Genomic DNA, 21,388 nt, shown 5'->3' with positions numbered 1-21,388 from the left:
CCCAAACACACGGCATCATCTCATCTAACTACGCCCCTCTGGAACTTGCGCTTCCCAGTCGCCCCTTTAAACTATTGCGCTCCCTCGTCATTATAATCCAAACTAATCTACCTGCGTCCCCACTACAGGTATCATTGTCACTGTCGTGAAAATCAAGCTCAGACACGACTTGACCTCTGGGTAGGTTTAATATCATTTAGATCTGCAGTACATCCTGTAAGAATACATGCATGCAACAGGCATTAAATCAGAGCATTTCATGAGCAGCAATGGTTGATTCAATATAACAATGGTTAGCGCAGCGCATTGTCAGCGCAGCATTTGGGGCGTACATACCATTCAAACTACTGGATAATGTCACAGTGAGTTCCGCTGAAGTGTCCGCGCGCGCCCCGGTTGTCCCGGGTCTTATAGACGCCCCCTTCCGTAGCGAGCACCCCTGGGTTCACCTTGGTATAATTTCACTACATTCTCCCCGCCGTTAGAACTATACTGCCGCTCGGCAGGTTGCAAGCAAGCATCAGCAATAAACGAATGGGTCACGTCAATCCACGTCAGTCGGTCCACCCGTAGCGGTCGGGGCGGCGAACCTCCCTGCCAGTTCGTGTTCGGAATCTACCGGGCACGGCGTCCCCTAGCCCAGAGTCCCCCGCGTCGGAATAGCCGCCGGAGGTTGGAGTCGGAGGGGGCGCCCCTGCGCCTTCGGGCACGGGAGCGGGGGACGACGGGAGTAACAGTGGTAGTTCCATAGGGGAAGCTTCGATAGAGTCCATAGACTCGTAGACGGGTTCGTCGATATCCCTGTCGTCGTCCCCACATGGGGCGAGATGGCGTACGGAGACAGTAGACTCGCGGCCATCCGCCGTTAACACGCGAGCATGCTCGGGATTAGCCTGGAGGACCTGCACCTTGTCAACAAGGGGGTCGTACTTGCTAGCGCGAACCGCTCGTTTGAGATAGGCGGGCCCCGGTTCAGCGAGCCAGCTGGGTAAAGATTGGATACTGCCGGAGCTTCTAGGGTGGTGGAACAGTCGTTCGTGAGGAGTCTGGTTGGTGGCAGTACATGGGAGAGCCCGGATCGAGTTTAGAGCGGCAGGTAGTGACCACGCCCATTTATCGAGGCCTCGGCCGAGGGTCCGAAGGCTTAGCATGACGGCCCGCCATATAATCCCATTAAAGCGTTCGATCTGTCCATTCGCTTGGGGCCGGTACGGGGTGGTGTAGCTCGAAGCGACATTATGCTGGAGCAAGTAGCCCCTCACCTCCTGGGACAGGAACACCGCACCCCGATCGGTATGCACGTAGGCCGGATACCCGAACATAGAAAACAAATTCTGCAGGCACCGAATAACCGTGGCAGCCGACATATCCCCGCACGTGTAAGCAAAGGGGAATCGGGAATACTCATCGACGATAGTGAGCAGATAGCGAGAGTTGCTCGACATCGGCAGCGGCCCTTTGAAGTCCATCGCCAAGCGCTCCCACGGTCTAGTAGCCCTAACGAGTGTCCCCAGATGGGGGCTATAAAAACGCGGTTTGAGTTCCGCACAGATCGCGCAATCACGGCAGATGCGGCGGATGTCCTCCATCGAGTACGGCAGATTGCCCGCGCGCACAAAATGCGCGAAGCGCGTTACCCCGGGATGACACATAGTGCTGTGCAAAGTGCGCAGCCCCTCCAAAGTTACAACCCCCGCGCAAGTGGCCGGCCTCGATAAGGCGTCAGCGACCAGGTTATCCTTCCCCGGGCGGTATTTGATGGTGTAGCAGAAGTCGGCGAGTTCGATACGCCAACGGGTGATTTTCTCATTCTTAATGCGCTGAGCATGTAAGGTGTCGTACATAAACGCAACACTCTGTTGGTCCGTGATGATTTGGAAACTCCGCCCAAGCAGATACGGACGCCATCGCCGAATTGATTCGACGATCGCGTACGCTTCCTTTTCGACAGACGAATGCCTCCGCTCGGCGGAGGTGAGAGTCCGCGAGAAGAAAGCCACAGGGTGGCCTCCTTGGGAGAGAGTCGCCGCTATCGCATGATCCGAGGCATCACTCTCCAAAACGAAAGAGGCACTCTCGTCAATCGTCGCGATAGCGGCGCCAGCAATGTCGACTTTAAGGCCCTCGAAGGCCGCCAGGGCGGCCGGGCCCATGGGGAAAGTGTCGCAGGCCACGAGGGGGCGGAGCTTTGCGGAGAAATTTTGCACCCACTTTGAGTAGTGGGCGAACAGCCCTAGAGCGCGTTTCAGCGAAGCCCGATCGCTAGGCGGAGCCATATCGAGCAAAGGGCGCAGACGCTCCTTATCCGGAGAGACGGAGCCATGGGTCACGGTGTACCCCAAAAGGTCTACCGTGCGTAGAGAGTATTGACACTTCGCCGCATTCATGGTTAAGCGATATTTCCGCGCGACCTCGAGGAAGCGTTTCAGATTAGCGTCGTGATGCTCCTGGTCATACCCACAAACCGTAAAATTGTCCAGATAGACAAAGACATCGGTCAAATTCTCCTTCGCAACGAGGTCATCCATAGCTCTCTGAAAACAAGCGACGCCGTTCGTTACCCCAAAGGGAAGTCTCGTGAACTGGTACAACCGCTGACCCGATTCAAAGGCTGTAAAGACGCGATCAGCCCTAGAGATGGGGACTTGATGATACGCACTACGCAGATCGAGAGTGCTATAAACGGAATACAGGGCCACCTGGCGTACCAGGGCGTCCATCCCCGGTAAGGGGTAGGCATCCAGTTGTGTAAAACGATTAATCGTCTGCGAATAGTCAATTACCATACGCCGGCGGTGGGCCTCACTCCGCACCACTAAGACTTGGGCCCGCCATGGTGACCTACTGTGTTCTATGATACCGTCCTTCAAGAGCAGGGCCGTTTCTTCCGCAATGAATTGCGCGTCCGCGCGAGAGTAGCGCCGCGATTTGACGGCTACAGGGGTACAATCAGTGGTCAGGTTGGGGAACAGTGAGAGTGGCTCCATGTCCATTTGAGCGAGGGCGCACACAGCGAGCGTGTCCGGCCCTCCGAAGTCTATTTCCAAACGTCCATGCCGCTTAAGGAAATCAAGTCCTAACAGAACGTCAGCGCATAAGGCCGGTAATACCATGAGATACACGTCCGGGAACGTGCGTCCGTTTATCACAAGTTTCAATCGACATGCCCCTTTTGTGCTCAACCGAAGTCCCTGAGAGGCCATGAAGATCCGGCGGGTTGTCCCGAGAACCGGCCACCCATGTTGATGCACGAGTCGCTGATCAATAAAACTATCCGTGGACCCCGTGTCAATCAAAGCTTGCGCAAAAACGCCCGCGACCGTGAGCGGAACGAAGGCCTGTGCTAGGCCGGCAGACCCGGCAGGTATAGTTCCGGCCGGGCGAGAAGATCGCGCCTCGCGGGTGGATCCCACGCCGGCTGCAATCCTTCGGGCAGCGTCGGCAGGTTGGGCCTCAGCAGGAGCATTGAAGTCAGTTGGCTCATCAGCAGTTTCATTTGCCAGAGTGGGTGTGGGTTGGTCGTCAGAGCAGCCACCAGATGGCGCTCGAGCCACGTGAGAAAGGTCTCTGCCGTCTGCAGAGTCATTTGCCAGAGTGGGTGTGGGTTGGTCGTAAGAGCAGCCGCCAGATGGCGCTCGAGCCACGTGAGAAAGGTCTCTGCCGTCTGCAGAGTCATATGCCAAAGTGGGTGCATGTAATTCATAAAAGCTGCCGTCAGATGGGGCTCGAGTCACGTGAGAAAGATTTCTGCCGTCTGCAGATTCACATGCCAAAGTGGGTGCATGTAATTCGCAAAAGCTGCCGTCAGATGGGGCTCGTGTCACGTGCTGCGTTTGCCGCACTTCGAGAGGAATTTCCAAAGCAGGAGCATGTCGCTTGTTTGAAGTAGGCGTTCGAACGCCTGTCTAGGTCGGACGCGCTGTGACCGGTCGCGTTCGCGCCATTTGTTTCGGCGGCCCGATGTATCTCACCACGGTCGGGCGGGTAGCCAGAGGCCCACGAGGAGGAGAGCGGCTCTTCAAAGTCGAGCGAGGCGCCCCGTCCGGCGCTCGATCCGTTGGCTCCGCGATGAGCCCATTCAAGGTCGCTCGGGAATGCGTGCCCCGAGCGGCCTTTCTGCAGACCTTTGCAAAATGGCCCTTGGTGGAGCACAGGTGACATGTCGCCTCTCGGGCCGGGCATTCAGAGCGAGGATGCTGCCGATTTCCACAAAAATAACATTTTGCATACCGGGCAGGCCGTGGCCGGGCAGCGGCGGCAGCAGTGAGGCCGGAAGCGGAGTCCGCTTCCGGAACTCCCAGAGACTCGGCCGTAGTGGTGGTCGGGTCCTCCTCCGTATCCTCGGCGGTAGCCCTCTCAGGTCGCGCGAGTTGCGAGGTCCCCGCCACGACTCGTGGGTGATCATATGCGGTCAATTGTTCTCGGGCATCTGTGTATACGCGTGCCAGCCGTAGTGCTTCTGTAAATGTCAGCTCCGCGACCTCCAAGAGACGGAGCCGCAAGACTCCAGAACTAATTCCGGAGATGAATGAATCTCGGAGCAAATCGTCCTGCACTTGCTCGTGGGTCCGGACGTCCTGCACGCAGTCTGCCAATAGGTAGCGCAACTCCTGCGCGAAGCGATCGATCGATTCAGACGGTTGCTGTCTCCGCTGAGAGAGTTGATGCCGGCCGTGCACAGCGCTCCGTGTCTTTACGTAGAGGCGCTTCAGCTCGGCTAGGGCCGTAGCGTACGTCCCAAATCGAGAAATGTTCTTGAAAACAGTGTGATGGACCTTGGACTGTAACACGGACAGCTTTATCGCAGCGGTGGGCTCTGTCTCGTGAGCCGCAAAGTAATTCTGCAGCGTGTTGAGCCAATGAGCAAACTCCGATGCAGATCCCTCAGCTTGAGGGTCGGCTCCGAGAATCGGTACCACGATCATCTTGTGGTCAGCCATTCCGGCGATCTAAATGATATTAAATGTCGTGAAAATCAAGCTCAGACACGACTTGACCTCTGGGTAGGTTTAATATCATTTAGATCTGCAGTACATCCTGTAAGAATACATGCATGCAACAGGCATTAAATCAGAGCATTTCATGAGCAGCAATGGTTGATTCAATATAACAATGGTTAGCGCAGCGCATTGTCAGCGCAGCATTTGGGGCGTACATACCATTCAAACTACTGGATAATGTCACAGTGAGTTCCGCTGAAGTGTCCGCGCGCGCCCCGGTTGTCCCGGGTCTTATAGACGCCCCCTTCCGTAGCGAGCACCCCTGGGTTCACCTTGGTATAATTTCACTACAGTCACTACCTAACCTTACCGTTACCTATTGTCAATCTCTAGATCCCTACACACTATATCCTAACCCTCCCAGGCTAGTTTTCACTGCCAACCCCCATAACTAGTGCTCCTTTGCCCCCGACTGTGAGGGATGGCAGAGTTGCCATCCCACCACATCGGGTATCTCTCACTATAAATTTTGCTCACCAAATTCCAGCCAATTAAAAATTTGCCAATCACTACCAATCTGCCAATCATCAGTCTGCCAATCCTTTGCCAATCATCAAATTTTGCTTTTCAATTTCGGGTCCAAAACACTATCATCATCACACGTCTACTCACTTGAGCATCTCGGTGCGCCAATTCATTTCTAAAGCCCGGCTTCGCAAAGCCGGGCAATGAATGCGGGTTGTTTGGTGCCAGCGGTTGGATTCGCCCGGCATCCAGTGCAGGGAAGGAGGTTTACCCGGGCCGAGATCCCACACACCATCTCGGCACGGAGCCGTCCAATGGCCCGATCTCGCCCTGCCGGAACGCCTCAACCCCAAAGGGTTGCCGTAACGACCCTTCCTACCGGACCGCCCGCTCCGCCTAGCGGAGCACGGACGCGGCCGTTAAGAGCACGGCCCGGCATGGATCCCGCACGGTGGTTCTTTCAAAACCGCCGCGGTCACGATCTCCGCGGGTTGCCGCGGCACGCAACGCCCGGCAGGAACCGAGGGCCCGCTTCGGCTATAAGTCGATCTAACCGCTAACCCGGTTAGCGTCGATGCTCCACTTGCATGCTCACACCCCGCAGCCCATTCCTTGCTCATACATCCAGCCGTTCCCATGCTCCTAGTAATTGCACCTTCTCTTACACACCCAGGTACACTCATTCCGCTCACAGACTTGGTCACACACCTGACCACCGCACACCTTTGCACACACTCGTCGTTCACACACCTCACCAACACATCTCTTCGCGCCCCCTCCTCGGTCACCTCCTCTGTGACAACCACGGGTGTGCACTCACTTGCACACCCAATCACGTGCCTCACTACCAACTCCAGTGTGCATTCTCATACGCGCTCTACCATTCCAGGTCTGCATCCTTCCATTCCAGGTGTACATCCTCTCTCACCTGCCACAACCAACTCACGCTCTGTGTCACTCTTACTACTTTCACCACCACTCTCGGTCGCGCATTCACCCTTACTCTTGACAGCGCACTCTTTCCTCATGCACCCGTCCATTACACACCTTTCTCGCGCATCCTCTTGCGCACACTCTCCCGTCACACCCTCCGTAACACTCACCACAGGTGTGCACTCTCGTTACATCCCCTGTAACACTCCCCACTACGCGCTTCCATGTGCCCCCCCGCACACGCGCTACGACCAACTCGCTCTCGACAGCACACTCACTCCTCGGCGCGCACTTTTTCCTCACACACCCCATAGTCGGACATTCTCGCACACCTCCTCTGTCCATACACTCCGTACCTGTCGCACACTTCACCAGCGGCCTCTCACGAACACCCGGGTCAAAACCAACCCCCAAGCCGACTGAAGCTTCCCTCACACCATATACATTTCCGAATATATCGCCACTCACCTTGGCACCTCGTCTCCGCACCTCCTACGCCACCTGCAACCTCTTTATTTGGTTAGCAAGCACACCATCACGATTTGAGCACCGACCTTGTACATATTCCATCACCTCCTCCTTTATCTCCCTCTTAGTTTCCCTTCGTCTCTTCTTAATTTCACTCACCCCCTCTTCCACTTCCTCTAATTTTTGCTTCACCTCTTTTATTTCCCGGTGCGTCTCCTCAATTTTGTCCTCTAATGCCACCTTGACCGTTTCTATGTGCGTCCTCACCTGCCGGTCCTTTGTCTCCATTGCCTCCGTCACCTCATCCAACCTCGTTGTCAGTCCCTCACGTACCATCTGACATTCCCTCTTCGTCGCTATTAAGTCATTTTTGATTTCGTTTTGTGTCGCCTTTAACCCTCCTTGTACCGCAGTGTTCTTTTCTACCTGCTCCACTAACTCCCTTTGTCCCACTGTCAGCTGTTCCACCTCCTGCGTCAGATCTTCTATGCCCCCTTGTAACTTGGCCGTTCCATTTCTCACCTCTTTCTCCATACGCTTCTCACCTCGCTTTACCTTCTCGCGTACCCCCGAGACCTCCTCGCTTACACCTCGTCTTATTTCCTCCCCCATCTCCATTTCTTTAGTAGATGCTGCCCTCATCTGTCCCAATTCATCCCTCTGAGCATCCAGTTTACCTTCCAACCCGATTTTCACCTCCTCTATCTGGTTCCCCATCCGTTTGATTTCCCGGGCGGATTGCTCCCCTACTTCCTGCAATTTGTCGTCCATTGTGTTTTCTAACCCCTCTAACCCATTCTTCATTCCTTCCATCTGGTTCTCCTGGGCAGCCATTCTATTTTCCAACCCCGTTAACCCATTCTTCACCTCTTTTATCCCGTTGTCTAACCCCTCAAATTTATTGTCTAAACCCTCAAATTTAGCTTCCAGCCCCCCGATTTGATTTTCTAATCGCTCCCCCATCCTTTGTTCTAGACTACCCAACCCGTCTCTCAATTCCCCGATTTTGGCTTCTAGCCCCATATTCCCCATTAGTATGGCTGCATTAATCTGCGCCATGAGGTCCCGCACATCAATTCCCCCTATTCGCGCAGCGGGCGCGGCTACTGCAGCCCCGCCATTTTGTGCCTCTGCCACCACGTGCGCGAGGGCGCCATTTTGTGCGCCTGATACCTCCTCAACCACCTCCTTATTGTTCTCCTCCATTTCTTCCCTCTGGTCCTGGGTTACCCCTAACCCCTCTTCTAGTTCCCCCACCGGCATCCCGCCGCCTTGACCATCCATGGCACGATTTTCAAATTTGGAATTTTATAACAAAATTTTGGCCCACTCGTAATTTGAGCGCGCTAAGCGCTTCAGGTCCGTATCTCACTCCCGACACCAAATGTTACGGAACCCAACGTCGGCCTCGGATCCCTTCTCGAGGGGGGATTAGTCCCCTCGTTTGTGACTGACCGACGTGGTCCCTGAAGCTGCACAAGCTCCCTCCAGAGGCAGGTGAGCAGCTTCGTTCGCGACCGCGGATAAGATGTTAATTTGCCGAGCGGATGGCAGCCGCGGCACGAACTATTAACATTGACTAGACCCGATTCTGAACGTTGGCCAAATCGTGCCACAGGTATTCAATTTGGAAAAGACAAAGACGACGGATGTGAAGAAGAAGACAAGAGGTAGGAAATACGAATATGATTTATTACTACTATTTACAACCAAAAGAAACCAAGGAAGAAGGAAAGATAATAAAATAAAATACAGAAGAAGAAGAAACACATTGCAAATTAGCTTACCTATAAACAGTCTTACTTAACCCAGGACAGAACAAACAAAGACAGACTCACACGAATGGGGAATGAAGGCAGGAACGATTGGCGGGAAGGAGAGGATGGTCCAGGTGGTCCACAGAGCTGGAAGGATGCGGGTCCTGTTCGTGTAAACGGCAAGGCTCGAGGTGAGCGGCTGCCGACCCTCCTCAATCTGGTTTGCACAGCGGCGTTGCTTCGTAGCAGCGGGTCGAAACTGCCGTCAAAGCTCAACACAACTGCGGTGGACTCAGCTGCGGTGGACTCAGCTGCGGTGGACTCAACTGCGGTGGACTCAACTGTGGTGGACTCAACTGCGGTGGACTCAACTGCGGTGGACTCAGCTGCGGTGGACTCCTCACTCATCTGCTTAAGCAGTCCCCCCCAACCCCCTTTTATGAGGCGCGTGGCGATCAAGCCGCCGGCCTTTTGGAAACGCCCATCGGGTCGCTCTCCGCAGTGCCAATTGGTGGGCACGGGCTCTCTGGCTCCACCCTTGATGACGATGGGTGGGCACGCCCCTCTTCCCTGAGCTGACCACGCCGTAATGGCGGCAAATGCAGTTGGCAATAAATGCAGTTGGCAATAGAGGCTTTGGGGGAATTTGAAAAAGGGGATCTATCTATTTGAATTCCGTGCAATGGAGTATTAATTAATGGAAGACAAAGCCTTAACCTAATACACAGAATAAGGAAATAACTACCAACAAAGGAGGAAATCTATGATTGGCTAACGTGATTGTATATGACCTAACTAAGGGACGCCCTTTGACCTTTATACACAACAACTGGAGGAAGTAAGGTGTTATTTTTACAACAATAAAAAAACACTTCTCATATCCACAACAATATTGTTACGGTACGCGGATATGGATGTTGTTTGCCGAGCGGAGGCTCCGCGACCGAACAGTTGTTCCCCGACTAAACCCGATTCACCCAAACGTTGGCCGTATCGCGCCACAGATATTCAATGGGGAAAAGACTAAGACGACGAATGCAAAGAGGAAGAAGAAGAAGAAGACGTACAGAAGAGTAACGGGGTTTATTATTATTTACACACACATAAGCAAAAAGAGCAGTCACGGGTATTTACAGCGGACATGAAAAAGCAGGTAACACAGTGCAAATTACTAGCTTATACTGACTTAGTTTACTACCCAGGACAGCACGAACAGAACAAACTCACGTACGCAAATGGATGGAAGGGTAGGAATCGTTTGGAGGGATGAGCAGGTGGGATCACAGGGCACAGCGAGCAGGTCCACTCCGGGCGAGGAGCCGGCAGCTCCTTGTATTCGGCTTTACAGCGCACGCCGGCAGGGTCACTCGGCTGGTTGAAACGGGGCTGGTTGAAGCGGCTCTTTGTCAAAGGCTTTGCGTATCTCTCACGCAACTCCGGTGCCACTCTGAACTCTCTCTCGGTGGACTGCCAACCCTCTTATGCACCTGGACTCATCTGCCGTATCTTTGGTGTCGCTTGTCCCAGCGATCGTCGCACCCTTCTCTCATACCTTCAGCCCGGGTGTGACACGCCCTCCTCGGTTTCGGTACCGCCCTCCCCCCCCCGTGCTCTGTTTCGTGACCTTGTATGGTAATCCCACGGGCTTGTCTCCTTATTTGGGCATGGCGCCGACGGCACGCCCCTCGTGGTGAGCCACGGGCTTGTTTCCTTATTTGGGCATGGGGCTGAACAGCCCCGCCCTTCGTGGCGCGCCCTGGGCTTGCCTCTCCCGGGCGACCCCGCCCCTCCTGTTCAAACAGAGCACGGAGCACATATTCACTATAGCAGCGAAATGAGAGGGCGTGCACCCCACGCTTGTGAACTGCTTTACCCGCAGATGGAGAGTTTGGCTGGGAAATGGAAGTATTGAAGGGGAGCTATTCTTAATTGATTCGGTGCAATGGAGTATTATTTTAATGGAAGACAAGGCCTTACCCTAAAACACATAATAAGATATAAGCTACTGAACAAGGGTTTTATCGGGTCCTTCAATGTGGTGTTTCCTGGAATTAACTACCGGGACGCCCTTTTTACCTTTACACAACTCTGGAGGCAGGAGGGGCCATATTCAACAATGTTCATCACCATTTCCAATATAATACAACACAATCAAAAAAATGCAATCCTCATATCCGCAACAATATATATATATATATATATATATATATATATATATATATATACTAGCTTGGCTCGACTCGCGGTCGATACTGAGGAACGGGCTTATTTTAGCTGAGGCTAATGACTGTACCTGAGTTGCTGTGTTATCATGATTTTCACCAATCATAATACAAACAATTACTTTGCACAAATGTATTTGTTGTGTTTGTGATATTACATTTTTATAGGCAATTTAGGTTGAAGATTTAGGTTGAATGTTTTTTTTTCAAGAAAGAACCCCTCAGCACATACATAGGGGAGGGATAGGTGCAGACTGGAAGTTTGGGACGATTACACCTCACCACCACGTAATTCAAAACACCTCACCACCAAGTAATTCAAAACACCGCACCACCACGTAATTCAAAATACCTCACCACCACGTAATTCAAAATACCTCACCACCAAGTAATTCAAAACACCTCACCACCATAAAACAAGCAATAAAAACACCTCACCACCACGAAATTAAAAACACCTCACCACCACGAAATTGAAAACACCTCAGCCATCAAGCACGTAATAAAAACACCTCACAGCCATAAAACACGTAATAAAAACACCTCACCACCACGAAAATAAAAACACCTCACAGCCATAAAACACGTAATAAAAACACCTCACAGCCATAAAACACGTAATAAAAACACCTCACCACCACAAAATTAAAAACGCCTCAGCCATAAAACACGTAATAAAAACACCACAGCCATAAAACACGTCATAAAAACACCTCACCACCACAAAATTAAAAACACCTCACCACCACAAAATTAAAAACACCTCAGAGCTATAAAACACGTAATAAAAACACCTCACAGCCATAAAACACGTAATAAAAACACCTCACAGCCACGAAATTAAAAACACCTCACCACCATGTCATTTAAAAACACCTCACCACCAAGTAATTCAAAACACCTCACCACCACATAATTCAAAACACCTCATTACCAACTAATTCAAAACACCTCACCACCACCTAATTAAAAACACCTCACCACCACGTAATTATAAATACCTCACCACCACATAATTCAAAACACCTCACCACCATGTTATTTAAAAACACCTCACCACCATGTGATATTAAAACACCTCACCACCACGTCATTTAAAAACACCTCACCGCCACATAATTCAAAATACCTCACCACCACGTGATTCAAAACCACCACAACGTTATTAAAAACACTTCACAACCACGGAAACAAAAGTTTGAGGGAGTCGTTAAGTGACAACACAGACACTGCCCAGATGTGTCGATATATAGATAAATGACTACCCGAGTTGCCGTTTTGTCATGGTTTAAACCAATCATAATTCAAACAATTATTTTGCACAAATGTATTTGTAATATACGTGATATCACATTTTATAAACAATTGAAGTTGAAAAAAAAAAATTCCCCAAAAAATTCCAAAAAAAATTAAATTGCAATAAAAAAAAAATACCCTTAGGACATACCGACGGGAGAGATATGTGCATCCCAGAAGTTTGGTACGATTTCACAAAAGTTTGAGAAAGTAGTTCAGTGACAACACAACACAACACAGGACAGGACAGGACAGACGCTGCACAAATATATATATAGATATACTGTATAGAATAGTGTGAAATTCCAAAATCATCATATTTCTTAACAGGAAATGCAGCATATTTATTAACAAGTAAAAAATATTTTTGGGAGGGATTTAGGCAGCGGTCTGTTGTCTTGTACACCACCCGGGTTCTTCATTTTTTAAAAATTTTTTTTGGCTGATTGAGAAAACTTATAATTTTCCCAGAGGTTTGGATTAATTTGAAGCAACTTTTATTTAATAATTTTTGACTCCCAGGAGCATTTCCGTGTTTCAGGGTGGGGACAGACAGACAGACTGACAGGTAGCATTAGCCTATAATGTAATATATAATAATTATATGTATATATCTGTAGATTACTCAATCGTTTTCTCTGTACGGCAAAACAACTAGGAATCGACATGGAGGACCTTCTCGGAAAGCAAAATCTGCTACGAAAAGCTGGTACATCATCGAGTATGATTTGGAGCTTCTATGGATTTGAAAAAAATCCAGAGAAGCCGAGCGAGATTTTAAATCCGAAGCAAGTTCGGTGCGTGCTCTGCAATAAGAAGTTGTCTTACATGTCAAGCACCTCTGTGATGCATAAGCATCTAAAGTCCTTGCATCCAAAGGAAGCTCGTGGAATGGAAGGTCATGCTAAACGTGACCGAGACCAGTCGCCATCATCGGCAAATCGGGAACGGCCAAGCACCTGCGCTGAATCAGGAACACGCAAGCCTGCCCAAGAGTCACTACTGGTAAGCTACTCCTCCCCAAACGTATTGCTCAAATCATTTTTATATTCATGGAAATGGTAATAATGATCAACAACTTTTGTTAAAATCTTTCAAGTTAATCATAATGATATTCTTTTTTAACTTTGTAGTTTTTCTTATGTCTCACAGCACGAGTCTCATTCTCAACTCAAGTAATAATGTAATGATTTTGAAGAGGACAATCAAATTTGCACCTTAACTTGCTTAACCTCTCGATGATGAATTGGGTCTATCCTGGTTTTTTTTCCCCCTTCCTCTTATTTAGACTCATTTCCAATCTTCGACCCCCTATGCTGCTGTTTCTGCTCGGCACAAGGAGCTTACGACAGCCGTTTCCAGATTCATCGTCGCAGGAATGCGACCAATATACACAGTGGAAGAGGAGGGATTCCGCAACATGCTGAAAATCTTCGACCAGCGCTACACTTTGCCGTCGAGGAAATCATTCTCGTCTGTCATAATCCCTCAGCTATACAACAAGGTGAAGGAGGAAAGTGTTGTACCTCAGCTGCAAGAAGCATCGTATGTAGCGCTCACAACTGACATGTGGACCAGTCGTGCATCCGACCATTACATCGGTGTCACAGCACATTTCGTCAACAGGGATTGGTCAGTCGGGCGTTTCACACTTGAGAACGCAGAACTACCCCCACCACATGATCTTGAGCACATTGCTAGTGCTCTGCACGAAATCCTGGAAGACTGGAAGTTGAAAGATAAGCTAAGTGCGGTGGTCACTGATAATGAGACGAATATAACCGAGGCGGTGCGTGAGGGCTTAGGTTTTCCTCACATTAGCTGTTTCGGCCACACATTGAATCTGATGGTGAAAGTTGGCCTGAATTCAAGGGGGATTAAAACAACCCTTGCTCGTTGTTCAAAACTTGTTGAGTTTGCTCGCCGTTCAGCAAAAGCTAAATACTCTTTTGCGGCTCATCAACACACCCTGGACTTCCCGGTACACAAGCTCATCCAGGACATAGACACCAGATGGGGTTCTACGCATGATATGCTGAAGCGTATCCTGGAACAACAGCAGTCGATTTCCAACCTCCTAATCAAGACGAAGAGGAAGGAGTTAGATCTGTCAGCACATGAAGTTTTGATTGCTAAAAAAATAGTGGAGGTGTTGGAACCTGTGAGAGGCATTACAGAGTCTTTTTCCAGTGAGACCTCAGTAACCATATCAGGGATTTTGCCGACCATTTCCTATCTGGAGGGAATCTTTGCTGAGTCAGAAGATGATTTGTCAGAGATAAGGCAGGTAAAGCGAGAGATGGCATCCAAGCTGAGCGACTACTACAGTGACTTTGGAACAAGGCAATATTTACTAACCGCTGAATTTCTGGATGGGAGGTATAAACGCCTTCCCTTTCTCTCAGATACAGAGAAAGCGAGAGTGAAAGACATGGTGATGCGGGAAGCCACCACCATTATCGAACAGAGGCGTCAGGCTGCCAAACGAGAATTTACAGAAGACAGTCTGGGGAAATTGACTTCGGGACCCCCCAAAAAGAAGAAGAAGAAGAAGAGCTTAGCTGCCCTCATCAATGAAGCATTGGGAGACATTGGGGAAGAAGACCTGCACCACCCACCACCAGAGCAAGAGGCAGAGGATGAGATTGATCGATATCTAGTGGAGGCGAGATTGGATGCAGATTGTTGTCCGTTGAAGTGGTGGAGCTCCAAGGAAGCGAAATATCCTACGCTCGCAACAATGGCTAAAAAGTACTTGTGTACGCCTGCCACCAGCGTCCCTGCAGAATGTTTATTCAGCGTATCCGGATACATTGTAAATGCGAAGCGCACACTGTTGACGCCAGCAAACATAGGGATGCTGACATTTCTCCATGACAACTTAAAACAATGATAACATGCGGAGAATCATGAAGTCACTAGTCGTGCTTTAAAAAGAATGAACAACAAATATCATGTGATTCTGATCCGGCTTACACTTATAAAAGAGAAGAATGAAAACTGCTTAACAATAAACAATTACAATGGAACATAATTTCAGGTTTTTCTTGTAATATAAATCATGCTACTGATTTTATTCACTCATGAATATAAATGTTATGCCTAAGTTATTTATCTTTATTACCTCCACCACCGAAAGTGGACGGAGGTTGTGTTTTCACCCCTGTCTGTCTGTGGACAGGTTATGACAAAACTTGGTGGATGAGTTGGATGGATGGGTGACAAGTATAAGCCAATTACATTTTGGTTAACCTCTGGAATCAGATGCAGCCTATCGGTGGAATACAAAGTGTAAACTTTTCAGCCCTGTCGGAGGTATAGTGCCTTCAGAAAGTATTCACACACCTTGACTTTTTCACATTTTCTTGTGTTACAGCCTGAATTTAAAATGGATAAAATTTCATTTTTTGTCACCGATCTACACAATATACCCCAATTACCCCATAATGTCAAAGTGAAAACATGTTTTTAGAAATACTTACAAATTTATTGAAAATGAAATACTGAAATATCTAATTTACATAAGTATTCAGCCACCTGAGTCAATACTTCGTATAAGCGCCTTTGGCAGCAATTGCAGCTTTGAGTCTTGGGTATGTCTGTATCAGTTTTGCACATCTGGGTTTGGGGAGTTTCTCCCATTCTTCCATGCAGATTTGCTAGGGCTCTGTCAAGGTGGATGGGGAGCATCAGTGAACAGCAGTCTTCAAGTTTTTCCACAGATTCTCAATGGGATTTAAGTCTGAGCTTTGGCTGGGCCACTCAGGACTTCCATGTTCTTGTTCTGAAGCCATTCCAGTGTTGTTTTGGCTGTATCCTTGGGGACATTGTCCTGTTGGAACATACATCTTCGTGTACGTCTGAGGTCTTTTTCAGTTGGAAGTGGGTTATCCTCAATGATTTGCCTGTATTTGTCTCCACTCGTTGTTCCCTCTATCCTTTCAAGTCTCTCAGTCCCTGCCGCTGAAAAGCATTCCCATAGCATGATGCTGCCATCACCATGCTTCATGGTCAGGATGGTTTTAGATGGGTGATGTAGCACTTTGTATTCAGGCCAAAGAGTTAAAGTTTCGTCTCATCAGACCACAGAATCTTTTGCCTCATGCTCTGGGTCTTTTGTGTGCCTTTTTGCAAACTCTAGGCATGCTATCATGTGCCTTTTTCTCAGGAGTGGCTTCCGTCTGGCCACTCTCCCATAAAGCCTAGATTTGTGAAGTGCTGCAGAGACTGTTGTCCTTCCGGCAGGTTCTCCCATCTCAGCCAAGGAACTCTATATTTAAGTCAGAGTGGTCATTGGGTTCTTGGTCACCTCCCTGACCAAGATCCTTCTTGCCCTGTTATTCAGTTTCGTCGGACGGCCAGCTCTAGAAAGAGTCTAGGTAGTTCCATCTTCTTTGCATTTCCTAATGATGGAGCTCACTGTGCTCTTGGAAACTTTCAACACTCCAGAAATTGTTTTATACACTTCCCCAGATCTAGGCCACCTCACCATTCTATCTCAGAGTTCTACGGACAGTTCCTTGGCACTTCATGGTGGAGTTTCTGCTTTGACATGCACTGTCAACTGCTGGACCTTGTATAGAAAGGTGTGTTTCTTTCTAAATCGTGTCCAATCGATTGAATTGGCCACAGGTGGACTCCATTCAAGTTGTAGAGACGTCTCAAGGATGATCAAAGGAAATTGAATGCACCTGAGCTAAATTAGAGTGTCATAGCAAAGGGGTTGAATACTTATTTACTCAAGACATTTTAGCTTTTCATTTTTTAATTAATTTGTATAATTTTCTATTATAAAAAAAAATCCCACTTTGACATTATGGTATATTATGTGTAGATTAGTGACAAATAAAATCACACAGTGTCCAAAGGAAGCAGATCAGCTTGGCTTCTATAATAATAAAAGGCAGTGTGTGTGCAGGTGTGTGTCTCCTCCATAACTCCAAAGCCATTAAATCTAGTGGCCCCAACCTTTGAATGCATACTTCTCGACCCTTAGGCATTGTAGAAATGAAAACTGGGTGTGCTGTGCCCCCTGGGCAGCATGCACTATTAAACTAGAATGGTACTGGTAGAGCACATACCTCCGCCAGGCTGAACAGTTTACGTTTTGTATCCCACTGATAGGCCGGATCTGGATTCGGACCTGAACCAAAATCCAATCGGCTTGTTCTTGTCACCTAACCAACTCATCCCCCAAGTTTAGTTATAACTTGTCCACAACTTTTTCGAATATGTTATTTATCACTTTTTGTCCGATCTCTCAATGGTGAAGAATCACTTAAAAATTTATAGTAACTGGATCTGAATCCGCATCTTCACCAAAATCTAATCATTTCGTCCTTGTGACATACGCTACATCTCTGCCAAATTTCGTCCAAATCTGTCCACAACTTTTTGAGATATTCTGTTCACAAACAAACAAACAAATGGACAAACAGACAGGGGTGAAAACATAACCTCCATCCACCTTTGGTGGCGGAGGTAATAACACTCAGGGGCCTAGTGTGCAATCAATCAAAGTGCTTGGTGTGACAATACAGGAAAACTTGAAATGGGATGCTCATATAGGACAAATGCTTAAAAAATACATTAGAAAGTTGTACTGTACATTTTACATATTCTTAAATCGTATAATTTACCCATCTGTGACCTTGTGACAATTTATATTGGCTACATAAGACTAGTGTTGGAGTATTGTGTACCTGTTTTCAATGCAGCCTTAACTAAAGAACAGGTGAACAATTTAGAACATGTTTAAAAAAGAGCCTGCAAAATAATGTTCGGACAACGTTTCAGATCTTACCACCTTGCTTTGGAAATATTTAAATTACAAACCCTAGATGAACGATGATACAAGTTGTGTAAAGATTTTGCACTCGCTATTGAAACCCAGCTTTTGCATACAAATTGGTTACCTGCTATGAGAGATATACATTTTAATCTCAGGAAAGCATGAAAGTACTCACAGTACAAATGCAGAGCAAAAAATTTCAAACAAGCACATTGCCATTTCAAATTGGTATTCTTAATAGTTTGTAATACCCAGTCACAATTCCTAGGGTTTTTATTTTTTAATCTTCTGTTTGAAACATGCCATGTTTGTTTTTTTTATTTTGCATTTTTTTGTAAATTCAATATTTTAATTTTATATATATTTATCTTGTAAGCAATCTTTGATTGCAAATTATGAATATGTATGCATGTGTAATTCAGCCATTCGCTGCCAGACATGCTTTCAATAAACCATTTTGATTGATTCATTGATTGATTGAACTTTTTGAGATATCGTGTTATTTATCGGTTTTAGCCCTACTTCCCATTGGTGAAGAATCACTAAAAAATGTAATAATTATCGTATCCGAATTCATATTCAGATCTTTTCCATAATTGAATCAATTCTTCCTTATCGCACACCCAATCTATCCACCAAGTTTCGTCCGAATCCGTCCATAACTTTTTGAGATATCCTGCTATATATCATTTTTGGCCCAATCTCTCAATGGTGAAGAATCACTTAAAAATTTATACAAGCTAGATCCAAATCCAGATCTTCACCAAAATCTAATCATGTCGTCTGTGTCACATACATTACCTCTCTGACAAATTTCGTCCGAATCCGTCCATAACTCTTTGAAATATCTTGTTCATAGACAGATAGACAGACAAACAAATGAAAAATCGGTCAAAGACCGAGGACTTGCTGGAATCTACTTTTTTAATCGAACATTTTGGACAAATATGGCAGCCAAACCATGTGACCGATGACGTCATCATTCTTTGTTTTCTAAACTAATTTATTCCTAGATTATGCTCAAGAAATTTCATCTTGATCGGATGAAGTTTTGTTTTTGTCGAATTATGACGTCATAATGGAGGCACCTATTACATCATCATTAGCATATTTTATTCCCCATGGAAATTTCTTTACAATGAGCCATGTCTCATTTTTTTCTATTCAGCACTTTCGGAGATATAGAGGTGCAAAGTTTTTCGGTTTTTCCAAGATGGCGGCCGAACCATGTGACCGATGACGTCATCGGTTTTTTTCCTCCACCAGTTTATGCCGACATGGCGCTCAGGAAATTGCATCTTGATTGGATGAAGTTTTGTACTTGTCGAATTATCGAATTATGACGTCATAATGGAGGCCTTGGGCCTAGAGAGTTAAAAATTGGGCACAGTCTATTCCAGGGCAAGACACATATGTGTGTAAAGTATGGCGATTCTACGTGCAACGATGTGGACGTAGTACTGTGCACAAACACAGACAGACAAACCAACCAACCAACATCCTTGCCGGAATCTTTTCCAGCAAGTAACAAACAAGAAGACGTCATGCAAAGCAAGATACTTGCAAAATCCACCACCCCTCTCCCCCAAAAAAGGTTGCCATTGATCCAGCAAATTGTCCATTTCATCAAGATTAAAATTGACGATCTTGATCAAAGCTCATAGCTTGACAAATTTCTGACAAAGCTTGATTTCATAGGATGAAAAGTGACGATTTTTCAGATGAAAATTGATGATTTTTTGAAGTTTAACTTGGAGTTGACCTTTGACCTCAAAAAATAGTTGGTTTCCCTATTTAGTGATTCAATGTGCAAATGCTGTTCAATTTTCAAGTCAATCGGATTAAAAATGGCGATTATAGAAATTTGACCTCCAGATGACCTTTGACCTTTGACCTCAAAATCAATAGGCTTCTCAATTGTGACGACCCCTACGACTTGGTGAAGTTTCATGACGATCGGTTTAGAATTGTGACCTGTACGCCGGTGACAAACAAACAAACAGACAGACTTGGTTGTAGTGGGGTGGCTTAGCCCAAATATTCAAAAGAATTGTGCATTTTGTGATACAAGCACCAAATTTGGCACAAATGTACATTAATATGTTGCGAACATTTTCAGATATTGGGCCACTTGAAATTCCGTAATTTTTTTTTTCAAATTTTTTCAAATTTCGTAATTTCAAATTTTTCGGGTGACACCGTCACAATTCCGGTCTTCGAGGCCGGCCGATAGGCAAAGTGTGACCGGAAGGGACGAGGTTCTCCTGACCACGTGGCCCTCGATCTGGGAAGCGAGAGGCGTTCCATTAGTGGACGCGCCCCTCACGCCCGACTTTTGGGCGGCCCCGGCAGGCCGTTTGTTTTGACGTTCCGTGACAGGCCCCGCACCCCCACCTCCGGGCCGACCGGAAGCTTGTGCTGAGTACATCATACCTGAACAACTCAGTGAGGCAGAACACAGCAGTGCACACCAGGGTGACCCCTTCAGTGCATAAACCAATTAACCTGTCCACTGCAGGGCATATAGAAATGAAGTTATTTTCTGCATATAATAATAATATAAGTTCAGTTCTATATAACAATTTCTGTTATCACCACTACCACTACAACTACCACTACTACAAGCTTTGTCTGGAATTTTGTGGACTAACAGACAAACAGACATACAGACAAGCTGGGATCAAAACATTACCTCCTTCCACCATTGAGTGTAGAGGTAAACATCATGGAAATTATATCATGCCCTAGATTTAATTCATGCTTACCCGTGTATTTGCTTCACTGGTTCACAAGGTCTTTTGCATACATGTAATTCAGACTCTCGTCTTCATTGCTGACCACACAATGTTCGCAACATATTAATGTACATTTGTGCCAAATTTGGTGCTTGTATCACAAAATGCACAATTCTTTTGAATATTTGGGCTAAGCCGCCCCACTATATCGGCCGGCCTCGAAGACCGAAATTGTGACGGTGTCACCCAAAAAATTTGAAATTACGAAATTTGAAAAAAATTGAAAAAAAAAATTACGGAATTTCAAGTGGCCCAATATCTGAAAATGTTCGCAACATATTAATGTACATTTGTGCCAAATTTGGTGCTTGTATCACAAAATGCACAACAGGTTTGCTATGCTGCTACACTATTGGTCAATTAGACTACGGATTTTTATGTTAAGAAAATAGGCCTTTTATGTTTTGAAAAGCGGAATTTTTTTTTTTTTATGTGAAAAAATCCCGAAATTTTTTTTTCCCCCGTTTTATTCATTTTTTATTATTACCAAGTTTTTCAGAAATCAGTCAAAAAAGAACAAAAAATGGTAAGCTTTTTCCTGCACAACATTAAACACTCTGGGCTAGTAAACAGGTAAAAAATGACGTTCAGGTACCTTTATTGCAACCGCATTGTTTGCTAAGTAGAGGACAAGAAGAAATTGACAAGACCCTTTTAGGAA

The 21,388-nt window shown here is 47.0% G+C and overlaps 1 protein-coding gene and 1 long non-coding RNA gene across 3 annotated transcripts in view; one reads left to right on the top strand and one right to left on the bottom strand.

The window, feature by feature from the left end:
* Positions 1–18,394, top strand: part of LOC137427746 (E3 SUMO-protein ligase ZBED1-like) — a 34,369-nt gene extending 15,975 nt beyond the window's left edge. For both annotated transcript variants that reach the window (XM_068117451.2, XM_068117452.2), the window contains exons 4-5: positions 12,800–13,146; positions 13,430–18,394. In XM_068117451.2, coding sequence (XP_067973552.2) covers positions 12,800–13,146; positions 13,430–15,034 — 1,952 coding nt within the window. In that variant the 3' untranslated portion in view covers positions 15,035–18,394. The remainder of the gene's footprint in view (positions 1–12,799; positions 13,147–13,429) is intronic.
* LOC144892010 (uncharacterized) lies at positions 4,993–5,288 on the bottom strand. Its single transcript, XR_013623331.1, has 2 exons — positions 5,160–5,288; positions 4,993–5,037 (listed from the first exon to the last, which is right to left on the bottom strand). It is a non-coding gene; the product is annotated as an uncharacterized LOC144892010 (long non-coding RNA).
* Positions 18,395–21,388: the final 2,994 nt, after the last annotated feature.

This window comes from Myxine glutinosa, chromosome 5 (genome assembly GCF_964187855.1).
Source record: "Myxine glutinosa chromosome 5, kmMyxGlut1.1, whole genome shotgun sequence".
Taxonomy (NCBI): domain Eukaryota; kingdom Metazoa; phylum Chordata; class Myxini; order Myxiniformes; family Myxinidae; genus Myxine; species Myxine glutinosa.
The sequence above is the reverse complement of the archived record's forward strand: the minus strand, read 5'-3'. Positions and strand labels throughout refer to the sequence as shown.